Source organism: Pyxicephalus adspersus, chromosome 7 (assembly GCF_032062135.1).
Source record: "Pyxicephalus adspersus chromosome 7, UCB_Pads_2.0, whole genome shotgun sequence".
Classification (NCBI taxonomy): Eukaryota; Metazoa; Chordata; class Amphibia; order Anura; family Pyxicephalidae; genus Pyxicephalus; species Pyxicephalus adspersus.
Window position 1 is genome coordinate 45,073,413 of NC_092864.1, and position 19,027 is coordinate 45,092,439.

The 19,027-nt window shown below is 35.6% G+C and overlaps 1 protein-coding gene across 2 annotated transcripts in view; it reads right to left on the reverse strand.

Moving 5' to 3' along the window:
• Positions 1-5,585: 5,585 nt before the first annotated feature.
• LOC140335562 (sodium channel protein type 2 subunit alpha-like) overlaps positions 5,586-19,027 on the reverse strand; it is a 142,326-nt gene continuing 128,884 nt past the window's right edge. For both annotated transcript variants that reach the window (XM_072418283.1, XM_072418282.1), the window contains 4 exons: positions 16,605-16,742; positions 16,050-16,154; positions 13,967-14,237; positions 5,586-12,271 (listed from right to left, as the gene is read on the reverse strand). In XM_072418283.1, coding sequence (XP_072274384.1) covers positions 11,076-12,271; positions 13,967-14,237; positions 16,050-16,154; positions 16,605-16,742 — 1,710 coding nt within the window. In that variant the 3' untranslated portion in view covers positions 5,586-11,075. The remainder of the gene's footprint in view (positions 12,272-13,966; positions 14,238-16,049; positions 16,155-16,604; positions 16,743-19,027) is intronic.

The window sequence follows — 19,027 nt, forward strand, 5'->3', positions numbered from 1 at the left end:
TGTATATATATTTTTACTTGCCAGTGGGTCACAATTTTATATACTTTTTATAGCTTTAAAAATTTTGGTGTAACAATGTGTGAGCAAAAAAATTGTAAAATGAAATTCTCTAGGTACACAACTTCCTCTTTCCATTTTATAATTTTTGCATGCATAATCTACCAGTGAACATGCTGGCATGTTCAAAAAACAATACCTTAAATTAAACTTGTACAAAAAAATGTAACTTTACTCAACCATAGGCTTCCCTGACACTGAACAAAATCAACAAATGTAAAGATTTCCAAAAGATTTATGTTAAACAGCAAATACACAAGTTTTATCTTATCAAAACTATATGTGCATGTATAAACATTCAAAAAAGTTCAGTGCACTCACAAAGGTAGAGACTTAGAATAAAAGAAAAAGTATTTAGTAAATAAAAGTAAATACCGTGTTAAAAAATGGGTCCTATATATTTCTCCAGGTGATAATTATAATTATTTTCCTAATATTTACCCAATGCCTTTGTTGTTTTACTTTTTTTGGGTTTTTGCTTTTGTTTTGTTTTTTTTTACAGGTTGACAATCGAAAATTCGGCCATCGATAATCCAGTTCCTTCAGTTTCCCGGCATGAATTTCGGATCGCATTTTCAATACAGGGACTGTAGTACACTGTTTGGCCACTAATGTTTTGTTGACGCTGTTCTGTGGAAACAGCTGTTAGGGTTTGCTTGCTAAACGAATTACACGCTGAGAGGTCCCTGCTGCCTGCTCCCTGGAATGGCTGGCCTTTGTGTGGAGGTAAGTATAACTTTTAAAAAATCCAGAATTTTCGAAAATCTAGTGCACCTCAGGTCTAGAGGTTGACGGATTTTTAATTGTCAACCTGTAGTATACATATTTTTAAAGTTATTTTTGTTAAGTGATTTTGTTTAACCTAAAACAACAAAACACATATTTATTTCATAAAACATTCATAAGACATGAATTATAAAAGTAATACTTGCTTACCACGATTTCAATTTATGTTTGTATTTCTTTAAACTCCATTGATTTTTGAGGAACTAAACTAAAAGAAAAAACCTCACACTTACCCTTACTTTCACAGAGCCCCCAATTTCTCTGGCATTGGGCCTGATTTATTAAAGCTTTCTAGGGCTGAAAAGGATACACTTTCATTAGTGAGGCTGGGTGATTCAGAAAACCTGGAATAGATTTCAAAGGTATTTGCTATTTGCTACCAAATGTTTTGAATCCTAGACCACATACATTCCAGGTTTGCTGGATCACCTAGCTTCACTGATAAAAGTGTATCCTCTCCAGCCTTGGAGAGCTTATATAAATTAGGCCCTTTGTCCTTGTTTGGGTTCCCACAATATGCTTGAATCTGTCTTTGTCCCAGTCGGAAGAGCTGGGCGCTGTCATCTTCCTCTATCGTCTTCCTTCACCCAAATTTGCAGTGTACACGTGCGACATTGGGTGACATAACCTGTTTTAAATGGGAAAAAGAGTGCCAATCTCACTGTGCATGTGTGGGGAAAAAAGACTGGGCAGGAAAAAAGCCTGAGACCGGGCATGCACAGAAGGAATAGCCAGAAACCTCATGGGTGAGGTAGGTATCCCAGGAGGCTCTGCGCTCCTATCCTATCTTTACTGCAGCAGCTTCACCTTTAAAAAAAAAAAAAGAGGTAAAAAAATACAATAATTTTCACCTTACATGTAAGAGTTGTCTACCTTTTTTTAAAGTAAAAGTTTTGGTGATAGGTGATCTGTGAAAAGGGTTTTCCTTTAGTAATTCAGTGTATTCCCTATGTATAAATTAGATAGATGTAAATTAAAAGAAAGATGTAAAAGTACACACAGTATATGAAATAAAAATTAGGAGGGAATTTTTTCTAAAATAATTTATCTTTACAAGTTCTCAGGAAATTCAGTTGGTTTCAAATACACAAACATGTAGAAATGCCTTTATGTTTTTAGCACTGGATTGGGTGTTTGAAAGTTAATCTACACCAACATCATATCAAATCCTTTAGGAGATTTCTGTATTTTCCCAAAGAAGTTTAATTTATAAAACATACCAGATTCCCGACAGGGTCTTATATTAGTTTTACCTCTGAAAATCGCATTAGGGCTTATTTTCAGGGGATGTCTTATTTTTCTCATGTACAGAAAATCTATAGAAAGATACCTCTGTGTTACCTGTGACCTGTCAAAATCACAAATTTCTTTCTGGTATATTCAAGAAGTCATGAATAAGAATGGACAAAAATGAATGATGGAAAAAAAAAAACACAGCTTCATAAGGATTCAAGTGCAACATAACAAGAAAATGTGCTGACAATTAACATATGACTCATGGAGTAACATGCAGATACAGTAACAGTAACCAATATAAAAGCAAAAAAAAAGCATAAAAAGAAAAAAAATATTCAAAAAAATATGCATTGCTGCTAATGAATGAAATGCTAGCAAGGCCCCTTTGAAAAGAGAGTCCACCAACCTCCTATTAAAGTTGTAGTGTCACACCAGAGTAGGGTAATACCCACCCTCGGATTGACCCCTTGCTCCAGTGCCTTTAAAATCTCCTGCTCTCTCTCTGCTCTCTCCATTCTCTTCTCTATCCCTCCACGTACCACGTGACCACACTCTCCGAAGAAGCCGATAGGGCTTCCCCCTTGCATGATTAGCATGCTAGGGTTTATTTTGGGGTAGGTCTTATTTTTGGGGAAACAGGGTATTAATATTTAAAGCTTCCAAGTATATATTACAGGAAAACCGCATCCACTTATTTTGATCTACTGCTAAATGGAGTGCACATATTAAAATCATGGAGTCAATAAAAATATTCATACTAAATTGCCTTTAGTAAATCAGATTTTGTAATATGTAAATTTTTAATAATGATAAAGAATAAAACTACTTATGAAGCAAAGTTAAATATTGAAATTATTTTAAGAGGCTATCAATCTTTATTAATACTTTATCTTGGTGTGTGTATATATATATATATATATATATATATATATATATATGTATGTTTGTAAAAAGAGCACACATTGGGAAAAAGGTTACTGTGCCTCAATTACTCAACATTAAACAATTATTCCCAACTTTTTACATTACAACAAGATTTTAACAGTTTTTAAAGCATTATAGCACATTATGCCACTTTATACTTGTTAATTGTTTTATATGTGTGTGTATATATATATTCAACTATGTACCTTTTCAGGTATATTATGAGGTACCTACTTTTACCTAAAAAAAGTGTTAAAATACTTTGACCTAGGGTACAAAATGCAGCCATCACTGCTGACATATAAATTACTTGCCTGCATGCAATTTACTGTAAGAGTTTAATTCCACTTTGAATATATTTTGTGCACGGTTGCTGGTCACTCGTACATTGCACTTTGTCCTCATGTAAAGTGTAAAACCATCAGCTTGCGTTTGATGAATCTGATGTGTCAAAACATAGACAAATGCAGTTTCAGGACATGCCACTAGGTGTCAATTATGTATAAACTGAGATTCTTTTTTTCTAATGGCATTCTTAGCGCCAAAAAATCTTGGTTTATATTTGAGAATATCTGATATATATTCAACAAGCAATAGTATTTATTTATAAATGTTATGTGATTTCCTTTAGGTCAATGCTCAAAAGTTTGGATCAGAAGACTAAATAATACATGTGGTTAGCTAAAGAGAAACTTTCCCGTAATGAAATTTTAGGATGGCTCTTTGAAGTCAGAGCAGCAAACAAGTTTTATTTACAGTAACCAAGCAGGTTAAAAATGTATGTTTAAAGAGAAAAAGATAATAGAGATACTAAAGATAATCCTACGAGCTTTTTTGCTATAATAATTTTAAAAAGTACTTATAAGGTAGCTAATACTTTAAAAATGTTTTCAAAGGGCAGTGTTAAAGCTAATTTCCAGGACACCTGGCTTTGATTCTTACTAAATACACAGACTTCTTATGAATAGGCACTAAGCATGTAATATGAGCTAAATGTGGTATTTGATGCCAGTATAGGATGTGCTTTCTGCTACATGACTAAAATACCTACTGATTATGCAAAATGGATGTGTTATAGCTAATAGTAATCAGATTCCGCTGGACTTGTTCTGTTCTTCTTGAAGTCCATGGACCATGGACTCATCTTGTTACCTTCCTTGGTTCTGAGAAAGCTACTTAAAAATATTAAAAATCAAATACAAGTTACATAGAATTTAAATATATAAAAAATGCAATTAAGTGATGAAAACCAAAAAATAGGTAAGGAGTAAAACAAGGATATAGAGGTGAAGATATGTTCTACACTAAGCATGTACTACTCCAAAATGATCATACCATATCATTTTTAAACAGGCTTACCTTTGTTCCTTTTTTATAGGTAAAGGTCGGGCTTTTGCCATCTTAAACCCAGTCGATGCACACCTGTCCCCATGCCGCTTGCAGGTGCCGCCATTTTTTCCCTTGTTTCCTTCCGTATCCTAATCCTCAGCTATCTTGACTGGCTGAACTGGGATGTCATAACTCATTTTTAATTCATTTAGGCCCGACACCTGCAAAGTAAGCTTGGATTGTCCGGTAACCTTGGCAACAAGAGAATAAACCCCATTTAGGGATAGAAATTTACTTTAGGTCTGGCTACGGCTTTATGTAATGGCAGCAGGCAGCAATGAAGTCCACAAAATGTAAAGTAAAATAATTGTAGTAATTTATATTTGGGCCACCCATCGGGCAGCATAGCCTATTATGAGGCATTTAGGCAAACTATGCACAACATGATTTTGTTGAGTGGCAATATTTCTCTTTGCATTCTAGCAATCAGCCTGACTGTGAGAGGGAGCTCATCACAGGAGTGTTTTTAGGTCAGTAAACACTGAACATCAATGCTTAGGGAAGGATTATTATTGCCAGCCACTTACAACCAATCTTAGAGATGGGGTTTATTTTAATAGCAAGCCATTGACCATGACCACAAATGTTGGGAAAGAAGTTGAATAGATTTTAATGCCTGCCACTGACCTCCAATGGTGGGTGGGTTACTGTCACTACCAATGACCATCTATACTGTAGATGGGGTTTGTTTTTACAGCCTACCACTGATCAGCAATAATTTTTTTTTCATACCTTCAGGACATTCCTGCTTTGTTGATATTGCATCTCCAAACACCTGGATTCATACGGATCTGAATAATAACTGTTGATTTTAAATCCAAATGGTGTCCCTCCATTTGTTTTGTGATACAAAAGTAACCATTGGGCCCTGTTGAATATTTAGATTGAGTTGAATGTTTCTCAACAAGGTTTCCTCCAGAGTAATGAGATATGTGTGAGTGTCAAGTCAGTTTACCTAACACAATATTTTTGGCTATCTGTAGGGGCAACATTTTGCCCCCTGACCAGCAAATGAAAGCGGCATTCTTCCAACAGATCACCACACTAATATACTGTTAGTCATATATAGATATTATATTTATAGAACGGGTTCCCTGAAAGTTACCCCAACAGTTTCCCCATGTTAAAAATGTTGAGAAACACTGATTTAGACTGTAATATTAAATGTATTGGAAATAAAACACTACTGACTTCTTTAATATTTATTAAAATTACTACAATTCATAAAATGCATTATTTACAATTAGGCAATGATGCAAGTTAATGCTTCAGCAAATGAAGCAGAAAACATAAATACATGCAAAAGACCTGATAACAATTAATTACCATCATATTTTAATAAATAGTGTGGGTTGTGTCAAAATTTACTTGCATGTTGATGAACCAAAGCCTAAGTAGGCAGTAAATAAACATTTTGGTAGTGTTTTAAAGGGAACCTGTCACAAATAAAATAGCAGCAAAAGAAAGTGCCTCCTGAACCTTAGATAGCAGAATAAAAATACCTAAGCCGACAGTCCAAAAAGTGGTCCATAGATGGAAAACGGCACTAAAGGCATACACTTATCTCAACCACCTCAAAAGTGGAATGGATTTGAGCCATTTTGACATATTGCCTTGAGTCCTCAGTGTCATGCATACAATAGCACCTCAGTGGCCGAATTCCCTTTAAAGCTGAACTCCAATCAGTAATGTGGCTCCCCGCTCCCCAAGACAGAATGGTTTAAATGCTTATTTAATCTAGGGGACTTTTACATAGAAGAAAATATACCTTATTCCTTCCTCCCCTGACAGCCAGTGTTCTTCTCTGCTCAGGGACCAGGGTGTGACTACATGACCCACTAGGAGGTGTATCTTGAGATATTTTTGGTCTGGGTCAGTGACTCCATTGGATCAACATGACAGCATGAGACCCAAGATTTTAGCAGGAAAAGTCATCAATGGTAGCCACCATATTTCTCCATAAAACAAAAGTATTATTCTTATGTAAAAGGAGTCAGTTGATGTCAGCCAAGGTAATCTGAATGCATATCAAGCTACCATAAAGTGACAAAAATCAACATTTCAGTTTGAAGATGTTTACTGCTGGCCTAATCAACCTGTATAGCAAACATGTAGGCAGATGTGGGGAATTCACCATGCAAGCAAGTTACTAAACCAGTTTTTGATTCAGGAATTAATGTTTTCGAGTAAAAAAAAAAAAATCTTTTGGTAAATATATCTGCACAAAAACTAAGCAAGCAGTACTTGCACCAAAAGTAGCAGAGTGGCCAAAAATATGTATAATAATTTACAATTTTTAGTTGAATGTATAATTATATAACATTTAAGACTATACTTTAGGAGACCATACTCCACAATTCATTGACCTTGTTAAAGAAATTTTTTTATACAATACCTTAAATTTACATAAATTAAAACAGGAAAAAAGTTAAAGCTTTTAAGATAAATACTGTGAAAAAATCAAAGTGCAAAATGTGTCTAAATAATATTGAATAACGTTTTAGGTTAGTGTAAAAAACATTTTTTTCATTATCATATATTTCTAAATTTACCATTCTACAATAATTTTTATAATCAAATGAAACTGTGCTATTGAAAAATATGTTTTTATGTCTGATTTTTAGATTGCAGAAACAAGAAGGTGATTTACTGAGTTTCCTAAGCGTGTTCAGATCTGCCTTGGGATCGAACAATCCTGTGCCGATTTTGGTGGATCTTGGTGTTCATTCTTTATGGAGATGTCACAGGGAGAAATATACACATAGCATCTTCCCCCAGCCAGTAGTTCACTGTCATAAGGAAGTGGGAACCGCAGCACAACCTCATGGCCAGTGTGAACAAATCCTTAATCAGTCAATCTGTAGTTGCTTTCAAGAGCAAAACCAAAAAAACAACTGGTCATGGAAATTAGAAGGCTATGCCTAAATCTGGCATATTCAGAGATGGAGTTACCATTAGGTACAGTAAGCATAGACCTATCAGTACCACAGACTAAGACATACATTTTACCAAAAAATTATTGGCTGTGGACATTTTCCCCAATATCAGCAACACAAATTAATCTCAAGACAACAAGACAATGGTTAATGAAAAAGAAGAGTCCGACACAGAGAGGCTATTTAGGCTGTGTGCCTACAGGCTCCAATAAAGTCCTGAGATTATTTCCTCTGGGTGGGGGAATTATTTCAATTTTGATAGGTGTGAATTCTCATTGGGCAAACATCACCTTGTGTGGTCATTGTTCTTTACCCTTGATAGCCTATGCTCCATCCTCCCTTAAACACTCATAACCCTAACTATCAATGATCAGGCAATACATATTTATAATAATTTACATATTTATGTAATAGCTAACTCAATGTCATGCCTCTTGGTAGTCAGTTTGTGCCTCCACAGTGAGACACTTTTCTTTATTCTATGGTCAGATGAACACAGGTTCGCCAAATAAGCACGTTAAATACTCCAGTTCCCCAATAATAAACATATTATGTTTATGCGCAACAGGAAATTTGCGCACAGCTTTTTGCCGACTATTTTGACACATCTAATATCTTAGTTTGTAATAACAGAAATGTTCACATAAGTTGCTAGCCTCTGCAAAAATAAAGAATGAAATTATTTTGTAGTATGTTATGCCAGTGTCTGCTTTGTATGATAATTTTTATAATTTTTTTGGTTTAGCAGCTTTTGGTTTAAAACAGCATCACTATTTATGTACTATTTTAAGTGACCTGGATTTTCTCCAGCCGTCAATAGAAAGACTTACCTAAAGACTCAGACCTGAATTACACCACTGCAGTGGCTTAAACATGGTTTGTGTTAAAGAAGTCTTTTCATTTGAATGGGCTTTCTCACACACTAAAATTAACAATAAGGTGCATTTACCATTTCTGACCTAATGCAATGCACTTCAATCAGGGTGCAATTCAGAGTGAATGCGTTAACACAATGTGATAGTGTGACCAGTCCTTGCAGACAATTGTCTTATTGTAAAGAAGGTCAATGGTTAGTTATCCCACTGAAAATCTTTCAATACCTAAAATACTCAATCTTTTGCAAAAGAATAATTACAAAAATAAAATAAAAAATTAGGAATTTCCCTTAAATATCATTGATTCAATTGAGTAAACATAGCTTAACTAGTCTCAATTGTATGTCCCTAGTAAATCAACATTAATGTCTTTATACCAAAATTATTGTTTTTTTATTATTTTTTTAAAAGAGCTAACAATTGTTACTACACCTAACAGACATGTATGTAAAAAATAGAAAACCAGCAATAAAAAGTTGATCCATTAATTATACCACATACCCAAGCCATAGCCAATACTTATTTTTATTGATTTTCAACTATCAGCTGAAAAAAAGAATCTTAGAAAATGTCACAACCAGGTAAAGTTTTTTCAGACGTAAAAAAAAAATTGTGATGAATGGGGGCCCTGAATTTATGTTAATGTTTTGTGTCCATACTGTATTCTGTACACTGTATAAGTCAAAAATATAATTAAGACACCTTGTATGGAATATATGTTGTAGGAGTCCCATACAGTGACATGCTAAGTGAAATACAATTGCTGTTTTATCTACAATGTACATTCAAGACAGTTTGTATAATATATTATCAAAACACTTGCATTTTTTTCAAAAGACCGAGTCTACATTAACATTGTTAAGGTACTATTACTTCTTTTGTAACACAGAATTGTAAAGACAGTACACAACTGATTTTGGCAACAGTATAACACAGCTATTTCTTCATTTACGAAGCAACAGTGCATGAGTTTGTGTCAAAAATAATTACAATCATTCAGGGAAGACGCCCATTTATTGTTTAATTTGTTTTCAACAGTGAAATGGATAAATAATACACCTCTTTAAGTGCCATGATAGCATCTTGTGGAATATGTCATCATGTGATCACACCAGTCTGTTGTTGTAGACATAACATTCTAACATAATCAACAAATTCGCTATTTAACATCAATGACCTTACATATTGGCCATTCTCCCACTATGGACTTTAGAAAATAAGGGAAATGTTACATACAGAGTTCTTGAGAAGTTCAAATGGTGTCTTGTCAATTGGTACTGTCTAAACCCTTAAATGGCATGGGCCCTATACATAGTACAGCCATAACCTACTGATTTATATAGTTAAGCATGTATAGACGTGCTTCTCATGGGGAGGTGTGTTTTGCATTATTAATTTCTGTTGTACATTCCACTATGGAACACTTGCAAAACGACTGATGTGCTGTCATCTGGTCTGTTTTTTTTAGACAGACCATTTAGACACACACAATAGGAGTTTATGTCCTTTAGCAAAACACACCTTACACAATTCCATAGTACAAAGACTCGGGAGTTCACAGGCACATATTGGGTCAGAGAAAAGATTTTGAGTTGCTGACCACAACTTGCACAATTTGGTAATGTGCAAGCGCTAACTCTCTAAAAGTAACTATCTTTTTATCCATTCTGAACCTTCCTAATAAACAATGATATATATATTTTATATTATATATGCTTTCCCTCTAAACTGATCACAGTCCCTACTTTATTATATAACTTAACAGTGCATAATTATTAAATATAACTGTATCAATAAAATAAATATACAAATAAGTGACATTACTCTATATTGATAGGAATTTATGTTTTATTAAATATTTTTGTTCACTAAATATCACTCACAATCCAAAGAATCTTCCATTTTGTTTGCTTTAATATATGCACTCCATGGATATCTCTTTTGATCCAAGCAAATCTCTGCCACTTAATAACAGCAGCCAATTGTACATTATTATTATACTTTTTATTTAAAATCACTGTTTAATTTAAATGGCAAATGTGAAAATATGTTATCAAGAAAACAGGACCAAGACGAGAGTGCACTTTATGATTCATTGGTTTTTGAGTTGCAAGACGACCTTAAGAAGTAAATATACCATATGCATTCCTTTTCGTTAGGGGTAAAAATGTAAGCATATTTCAGTGATTTTATTTCAAGGTCATTTCTGGGATGAAATTGTAGGTGCAAACACTTTTTCTATCCTAGCCCACACATTGGTGTCATTTGAAAAAGCTCAGATGTGCCTTCTTAATGTCTACGAGTGCCCACTGCTCAAGGTAATGTGAATAACCTTCTTATGTGTACAGTGTGTGGTCGTCTGTTTTTCTAAATATTTTTTTAAAGGTTGTATTATATCCCCAATGTACTGTAAAACCCATATACAAAAATAGTCACATATATAAATAAATGACCTACAAATTAAAAAATAAAAAAAAAACAGTTGATCCACTAACACAGGTCTGTAAACATATGGCAGTATGGTAATTGAAAATGCAAACAGTGGACACAATTATTGTACTACAGTGTTTTATGTGAAACACACAAACAATAAAAGTTTGCATTCCCTTGACTGGTCCCCACAGACTGAGAAGCCGATTTGGCCCTCTGCGTAACAAGTGTCAACTGGTTATTTAAACAGTAACCACCAGTCAAGGCTGATACACCATCTCTTGACAAGAGGTCACTGTCTTATTATAGGCACTGACCTTAAGTACATGTATGCAAGAACTGTCAGTTTGGCATAGATCTCCCAGAGGAGTCCTGTTGACACAGATGGGTCATCTTTACAGGTTGTAAACAATTTATCACACAAATGAAAAAATGTGCAGTTTTATTTTTTATTCTCCCTGGCATCTTTGCTTTTGTCCTCTTTTTCTGCTTTGTCTTTTTCATGTTTTTCCTTTTCAGGTTTTGTTACACTATCGTATGATGGAGGTGATGTTGTAGAGGGTGTCATATCAGTTTTCTCTGTGGTAGAGTTCCCATTAAGCTTATCAATAACCATGTCTTCTTTAATAGGCAAGCTATTTACTTCTTTCATTTTTTCTTTTCTGTACATATATGAAGCTTGTTTAATAGTTTTCAGTAAAAGATATTTCCGGAAACATCGCTGAATGATGACCGCTGACAATTCCTCTTGCTTTCTCCGTAAGGTAGATGTAATTGGTTCATAGGAGACCTTTGAAGGGTTAGAGGCCATGAAACGCTCTTCCATTGGTTGGCGAAGATTATCCATTTCGTCCCCTTCACCCAACACTCGTTTTGTAAAGGCAAACAAGATGTCAAGGCAGTGAATTCTGTCACCGCTCACCATGGGAAGATCCATTGCAATCAGTTGAACTCTGTTTGGTTTTGGTATGCGAAGAGGTGGATCCAGAGCATCGGCAAAATCAGGCAATTTACTGTACTGAATGAATTGTGTTGCATCTGGATCAAACTTTTCCCAAACTTCATAAAACATCTCAAAGTCATCCTCTCCAAGAGGTTCTGCACTTTCCTCTGTTGCAACACTAAAGTTCTCTAAAATTACAGCAATGTACATGTTTACCACCACTAAAAATGATATGATGATATAACTTACAAAGAAGAAAATCCCAACAGATGGGTTACCACAATCCCCTCTGACAGAACTCCCGGGGTGTTCTGCATTTGGGTCACAGTCTGGTTCTCCACTGTTTAGAATTGGTGCTAATAAGCCGTCCCACCCAGCTGATGTAGTGATTTGAAACAAACAAATCATACTGTTGCCAAATGTTTCAAAATTAAACATGTCATCAATTCCTGCTTCTTTCTTGACGTAGGCAAAATTGGACATTCCGAAGATAGCATAAATGAACATCACTAAAAACAGCAGAAGACCAATATTGAATAGAGCAGGAAGTGACATCATCAAAGCAAATAGCAAAGTACGAATTCCTTTGGCTCCTTTAATGAGACGCAAGATTCTTCCAATCCTGGCAAGTCTTATAACTCTGAATAATGTTGGGGAAACAAAATAGTTCTCTATCATGTCAGCCAGAAACATGCCTGGAAAGGAAAATAGACACAGATATTTAAAATGGATGGTAAAATTGAGAAAATAAAATAATTTCTACATAGCAGGAAGAGACTGCAGGCAAACCAATATGATGCTCGGCCTAGCATCGTTTTTTCAAATTCTCTTGGATTTGAAGTTGTTCCTAAAAAATGTCTTACTGATTTAATCTGCCTAATTGTTCTACATCCACACTAAATTCTGCTCCAATTGAATAACTCTGGGACTGCCCTAGAAGTGGTTTTCAGCAGGGATCAATGTAAGGTGACCAAATAACATCAGTAAACACATAACGGATATTTTTAGTACAACTGTTGCTAAATCTATCTTTATGTGTTCCAGTGTGCCCACTTCATCAGAGCTTATAATTGCTGGTGAATTATAAATTGGTGGTCCTCAAACTGAGGCCTACAGGCCTTGATACAACCCTTGGCTTGCTTTTACCCTGTCTTCCATTCCTTCCACTAACACAAACAATGGGCACTATTCCTCTTACTGACATAAACAATGGTGCACTTTTCCTTCCATCGACATTTAGATGGGGCACTACATTTTGTCTAGAAATCTAGAAGTCTCCCCTTTTTTGCCAGTATCTCATGGAGGCTTCCTTGATCAGTGAACTGCCAACCAGAACTCTTGTAAACATTTTTTCTTACAGTTTATATTTTGACTGTGAGAATGATCTTCATTTTGTTACAGAACCTCCTACCTCCACCTCTTAATTCAATGGAAATTATCTTTGTTTATTATCATTATTATTATTATAATAATGATAATAAACAGTATTTATATAGCACCAACATATTACGCAGTGCTGCACATTAAATAGGAGTTGCAAGTGGCGGACAGATACAAACAATGATACAGGTAGAGAAGACTCTGCCCAGAAGAGCTTACAGGGGGATGTAGCACACAATAGCAGTGGGGATTTGGGATGGTCACTGAGTAGTGAGGGTTTTAGAGACAGATGAAGATGGGTAGGCAAGTATGAAAAGATGGGTTGCTCTTTTAAATGTGCAGAAAGTAGGAACAAGCAGAATAGGAAGACCATTCCAGAGAGTCAGAGCAGCCCAATCAGTTAGTGATGATTTACAGGTGGAAGGGGTGGATATGGTTGGAGTGGCATGGTGAGCAAAGACATCATGTCTGATTTTGACAATTTTATCTTTAAAGTAGGTGGCAATGTCTTGGGCAGAGAAGGTAGTTGTAGGGGGAGCAGGTGTGGGGTTTAGATGGGAGTCAATTGTTGAAAAGAGGCTGTGTGGGTTAAAAGCTTGAGAGTATATGACATTGGAGAAATAATAAAAAAACAAAATTTTGCTCGATGGCAGTGAGTTCAGTGTTAAGGTGTTTTAGCCTGGTTTTCATAATCAATTACAATGACAGATGAACAAACGGTTGCAGTACACACAGCACCTGTTCTATTCTATGAGGGGAGGTGGGAGGACAAGCAAGCGGCCCATAGCCTCATTTTTAGAAAGGAGAGGGTAAAAATCCCAAAGCAATCAAACTTTTTTAGATGCTGACTGTCATTGGGTTTGCATTATTGAAAATTGTTGTTGTATCCCTATGTTTTCTGTGTGCCTTCAAACAACATCACTATATTTTTATGACTTTAATGTAATTCACAAATTTGCTACGTTACTAGGTTTTCTATGTTACATTTGTGCAGTACCAACAATACTTACCAACAATGGACAGAATGACTACAACAAAGTCAAATATGTTCCAGCCAATTGTGAAGTAATAATGTCGTAGTGAGATAAGTTTCATAACAAATTCACCAGTGAACAGGATAATGAAGACCATGTTAATCCAGTACAAGTTGTTTTCCATTTCTTGGCTTTGTTCATCTGTTTCAACCATCATTGTTACCATGTTAAGGCAAATAAGTATCATGATGGTAATGTCAAAGGCTTGCCTTGTTACAATATCGAACACAAAGCCTTGGTATTTATTCTGCAAAAGAACCACAAAAAAAGTAAATACCTTCTGTAAAAAAAATATCACAAAATCCATATGAAGTACTTTGTTGTTCTGTGCATAGAAGAGTCACCAACGTTAACCTCCTCAGATTTAAAGGAATGGCAGTGTTTCTCAACCATGGAACCCTGGGGTTCCTCCAGAGTATTCCAGGTGTTCCTTGAGCCATGAGCACTTTGTGCCTCTCGGGTCAGTTTACATGAAAAACAATGATCTTTTTGGCTATCTGTATGGGTGACATTCTTCTTACTAGCCAACATTGGAGGAGGCATTATTCCCACTGATCATAACACCAATGTACTGTGAGTTGTGGATATACTTATATAGTGTAATATACCGTATTTTCCGGCGTATAAGACGACTTTTTAACCCCGAAAAATCTGTACCAAAGTTGAGGGTCGTCTTATGGGCCGGGTACTTACCTGCAGCTTGCTTCCCGTTGCTTCATATGTCCGCCGCATATGGTGGGGGGTGCCGCGGCCGAGTCCCCACTCTGTGCGGGGAGTATGAAGCAAGGGGAAGCAAGCTGCACACACATCTTCCTGTAGGAGGGGAACGTGAGCCTGGATTGGCTCTCCACCAGAACCAGCCCATTCGACTCGGAGGGCTGCGCCTTAGAGGAGTGTGGAATGCACGAGGGGCAGTGTAGGCTTTTCTGCTAAGTACATGCATGTCATAAGCATTTGAAATAAAATTACCATATTGAAATCAAATCTAAAGTTTTTTAATTTTTATTTGGTGTGCGTTGGAAGAGGGGTAGTCTTATACGGCTAGTATATTCCAAACTCTATATTTTAACTGGAAAAGTTGGGGGTCGTCTTATACGCGCAGCCGGAAAATACGGTATATATTTTTACTTACCACTGCCCTGACTTCCAGTGCTTCAGGATGCACAGGTGACGTCACTGTGCCTCACATGGAAACCGAGTGCCCAAAATCCCATATGAATGCACTCATTGACATCACCCACACCTTCCGGAAACACTGGAATCTAGGCCAAGGTAACTATTGGTTTTTACATTTGGTCAATTTTTGGATGATTTTTAAACCAATTGTTGAGAAGGACATATGGCTATGGATATCATGCACAAGAGTGGAATTGAATGGCACATATTGTTACATATAGTTCATAACTGTAGTAACCCACCATCTTTACTCAAATCAAAAGTGGGTGTGTAATATTCTGGGCTAATATCTCACAATTTACACCTAGTTCATATTGCATGTGCCTTCACAATTCAGTAATTAAATACATCAGTGTTTCTCAACCAGGGTTCCTCCGGAGGTTGTTAGGGGTTCCATGAGCAGTTTGTAACCCTCAGGTCAGTTTAAGTGACAACTTTTTTTTTTGGCTATCTGTAAGGGTGACATTCTTTCCACTGGTCAGCAATGTAGGAATGTAGGAGGCATTTTTTCTACTGCCCACCATGCTAATTTTCTGTGAGCTGTGGTTATGATAATTATAGCAAGAGTTCCCTGAAGACCTGAAAGTTATTACAAGGGTTCCCCCATGTTAAATAGTTTAAGAAACACTGGATAAATGGTCAGTGTTTGTGAATATTAGAGAGCAAGAATGCAGTGTGACTGCCCGTAGTATTTTCCCTGTATGGAGACCCCTAGGATATATGTTTTGTCAGCACAGTAAACAACTATATGACCTGTGAATTGAAGTAAATTAGACATATGACAAATTTACTCTTAGTAAATTAACTTCTCTGCCTTCCATTGTATCACACATTTTTGACAGGATGGTTGCTTTAGTGGACATCAGTAATATAAAACACATACCGGTGGTCTTGGCATAGGCTTTTGTGGCTTCTTAGATCCTAGCTTTTTCATGGCATTATAATATTTCTTTTGTTCCTCTGTCATGAAGATGTCTTGACCTCCAAAGTAAAGATTGAGAATAAAATCTGGTTAAAACCTTGTCAATGTCTAACAGAGAATTTTGGTGTTTGGTTTGCACTACACTTTATATATTCTCATTTTTTAAAATCTGTTTAAGAATATCTGACTGTATATTGAACATACGTCTATAGACAGAGGGACAGAGGGTCCTCTGGAAGGTTTCAATCCCAAATAAAGTCTACAAAAACTTATTATAAACCTTATTAGGTATTGATTAATTGAACTATAAAAACGATAGATTTTTACGGTATTCTAATCTCCTGGGGAGGGAGATTGGGACACACATCTGCCAGAAAACCCTTAATGCTTCTAAATGTGATTGTGGATTGAAGCTTGAAATCCGCTCCAAAGACAGATATTTTCAAATGTAAAAGTAACAAATAACATCACCATAGACAAACCACCCAAACAGCAATATTACAATATAATACTTATCTTTTTCTTTTGTTGGTTGAAATTGTCGATAATAACACCAATGAAGAGGTTCAGAGTAAAAAACGAGCCAAATATGATGAAGATGACGAAGTATAAATACATATATAGGTTGTCTTCATATTTAGGTTGTTCTTGTAGCTATAAAATTAAAAAAATACAAAAACAATTTAAAAATTATTAAGCGATCTAGTGACCAAGCACTAACAGTTTTACTGCCTAAAATGTAATCTATTTACCTCTCTTTAAATTGTTGGGTTTAATATGCAGTATGGTAACTCATATTTGTAACTCACCCCTTGGTACCCAAGCTCTATAGACATATGACTTATTTCAGTAGTTAATATCGTTATGACCAGGCCAGAGGTGTTTTTAGGCATAGGCAACATAAGAGAGTTGTTTAGGTTCCTGAAGATTTAGGTCCGTTCCCAGTGATTGCAATGTTAAACCACCATTCAGGGATTGGATCTCACAGATAAAATTAAAATTTGGGAGTTCTGAATCTTTAGCCAACAGGTTTAGCCAGCTAAGTAATTTGGCTATATCATAGTTTTGTTTCATGAAAAAAGGAAGCAAAGCTTGTGTATGTATTAAACATGCATTGCTGCCCCATATATATGTTTAATTATACACTACATAAACAGGTTTAAAATACAAAACATTAGGATACCAAAATTAAATCAAGATGATCCTTTTACATATATAGATAAAAATAAATATCTTATAGTATTTGCCATTGGTGTGTGTATTTCTGCATAAGCCCAACAATTATAGAGTGCAAAAAGAAGCAAAACAAAAACTATTATAGAAGATTGCTGGTTTGAGCCACTAGTTATGAGGTTGAAGTTCAATCTTGCAGTGGGTTAGGCTTAAACTTCTGCTGCTTACTTTTTCTGCAAAGCTATGTGGAAATTTGAGTGGACCCATTTAACAGGGTTGGTAAGGTTAACAGCCAGCTCTTATCCTATGTTTACCTGGTCAAAGTGTTTAGCAAGGTAAATATCAATTGCTAGTTAAGATACACCTTAAAAGATGGTCCTTTAATCATTTAGTTGTCCTAATGGGGTTTAATTCTAACATTAGGTTTGCATATTCCAAATAATGTTCCTTAAATCTAGAACAAGCAGAATCTAGAAGTTTTTGCCATTCTCTAAAAGGCTAGATTAAAACATTATTTAAAGAACAAAGAAAATGAACAACATTTAAAAGTCACCTTGCAATGCACCTTGGATATAAATGTTTATCCCATGCATTACCTAAATTCCATTTTCACAGTCACTTCAATAATGTGGTATCATAGCCTCCACAATAACATATGTATGCAGCATTGCTGTAGTAATGCATAGCATCTAGTTGTAGTAACTGAAACAGAAAAGTAGCATTTGCAGCAATATTTTACTCATGAATCTTTTTTAGGAATCCTGAAACAGTTGGCAAGGTAAATTATTTGGATGCTGCAGACTTTTCTAATTCTTTCACCTAGTTGGTAACACCTGATATTTTCTGTATTGCATACATTTGTTTTTGTGGTGTTTATGATACAACAGTGTCAGAAATTATCTGGTTTAGGGTCAATTTGGGTCACATTTGTCAAACTTGTTCAATCTCCTACAAAGCCAGAGTTTGAAATGAACTCTATTAAAGTCTGAAGGAACTAATCTTGCAATTAAATTTTACCAATATTTAGAGGTACAGGTTGACAATCGAAAATCTGGCCATCGATAATCTGTTTACTTCAGTTTCCCAGCATGAATTTCAGATCACATATTCAATACAGGGACTGCAGTACACTATGTTTTGCCACTAATGTTTTGGCGTTGTTCTGCAGAAACAATTGCTTGCTAAATTAAATATACACTGAGACGTCCCTGCTGCCTACTCCCTTGAACCGTGCCAGATGTCCGCAGGTGCTGCAACAAGAAGACTGCTCTGTGTGTGGAGGTAAGTAAAAAAAAAAAAACTGGGATTTTTTAAAATCCGGCACTCCTTAGGTCCCGAAGTTGCCAGATATTTGATAGTCAACATGTAGTATGGAAACTACTGTTTAAAAAAAGTATCTGCGCCAGGGCCTTTTTACCACATCCCCAGGAAAAAATATATAAACTTGTTAGAAGTTATTTGTGAACTCTTTAAACCCACCCCCTCACAGGGCAATATTACAAGGATACATTAGTGTCCCTTAACCATTCCAACACTTATAGTAAGTACAAAAATAATACATACACATTGCTGAAAATGTCCTTTACTCAAAAATCTATTTACTTTTTTTTAAATACATTTTATCTATATTCATAAAAGTAGATCCAAGATCAATCACATCATCTAGACATGTAAACTGATCAGCAGTGCATTATTATACAAACATTTGTCCTTGCTGAATACATCAAAATATGAAGGATCAGACCAACTGCAAACCTAAAGTAGGA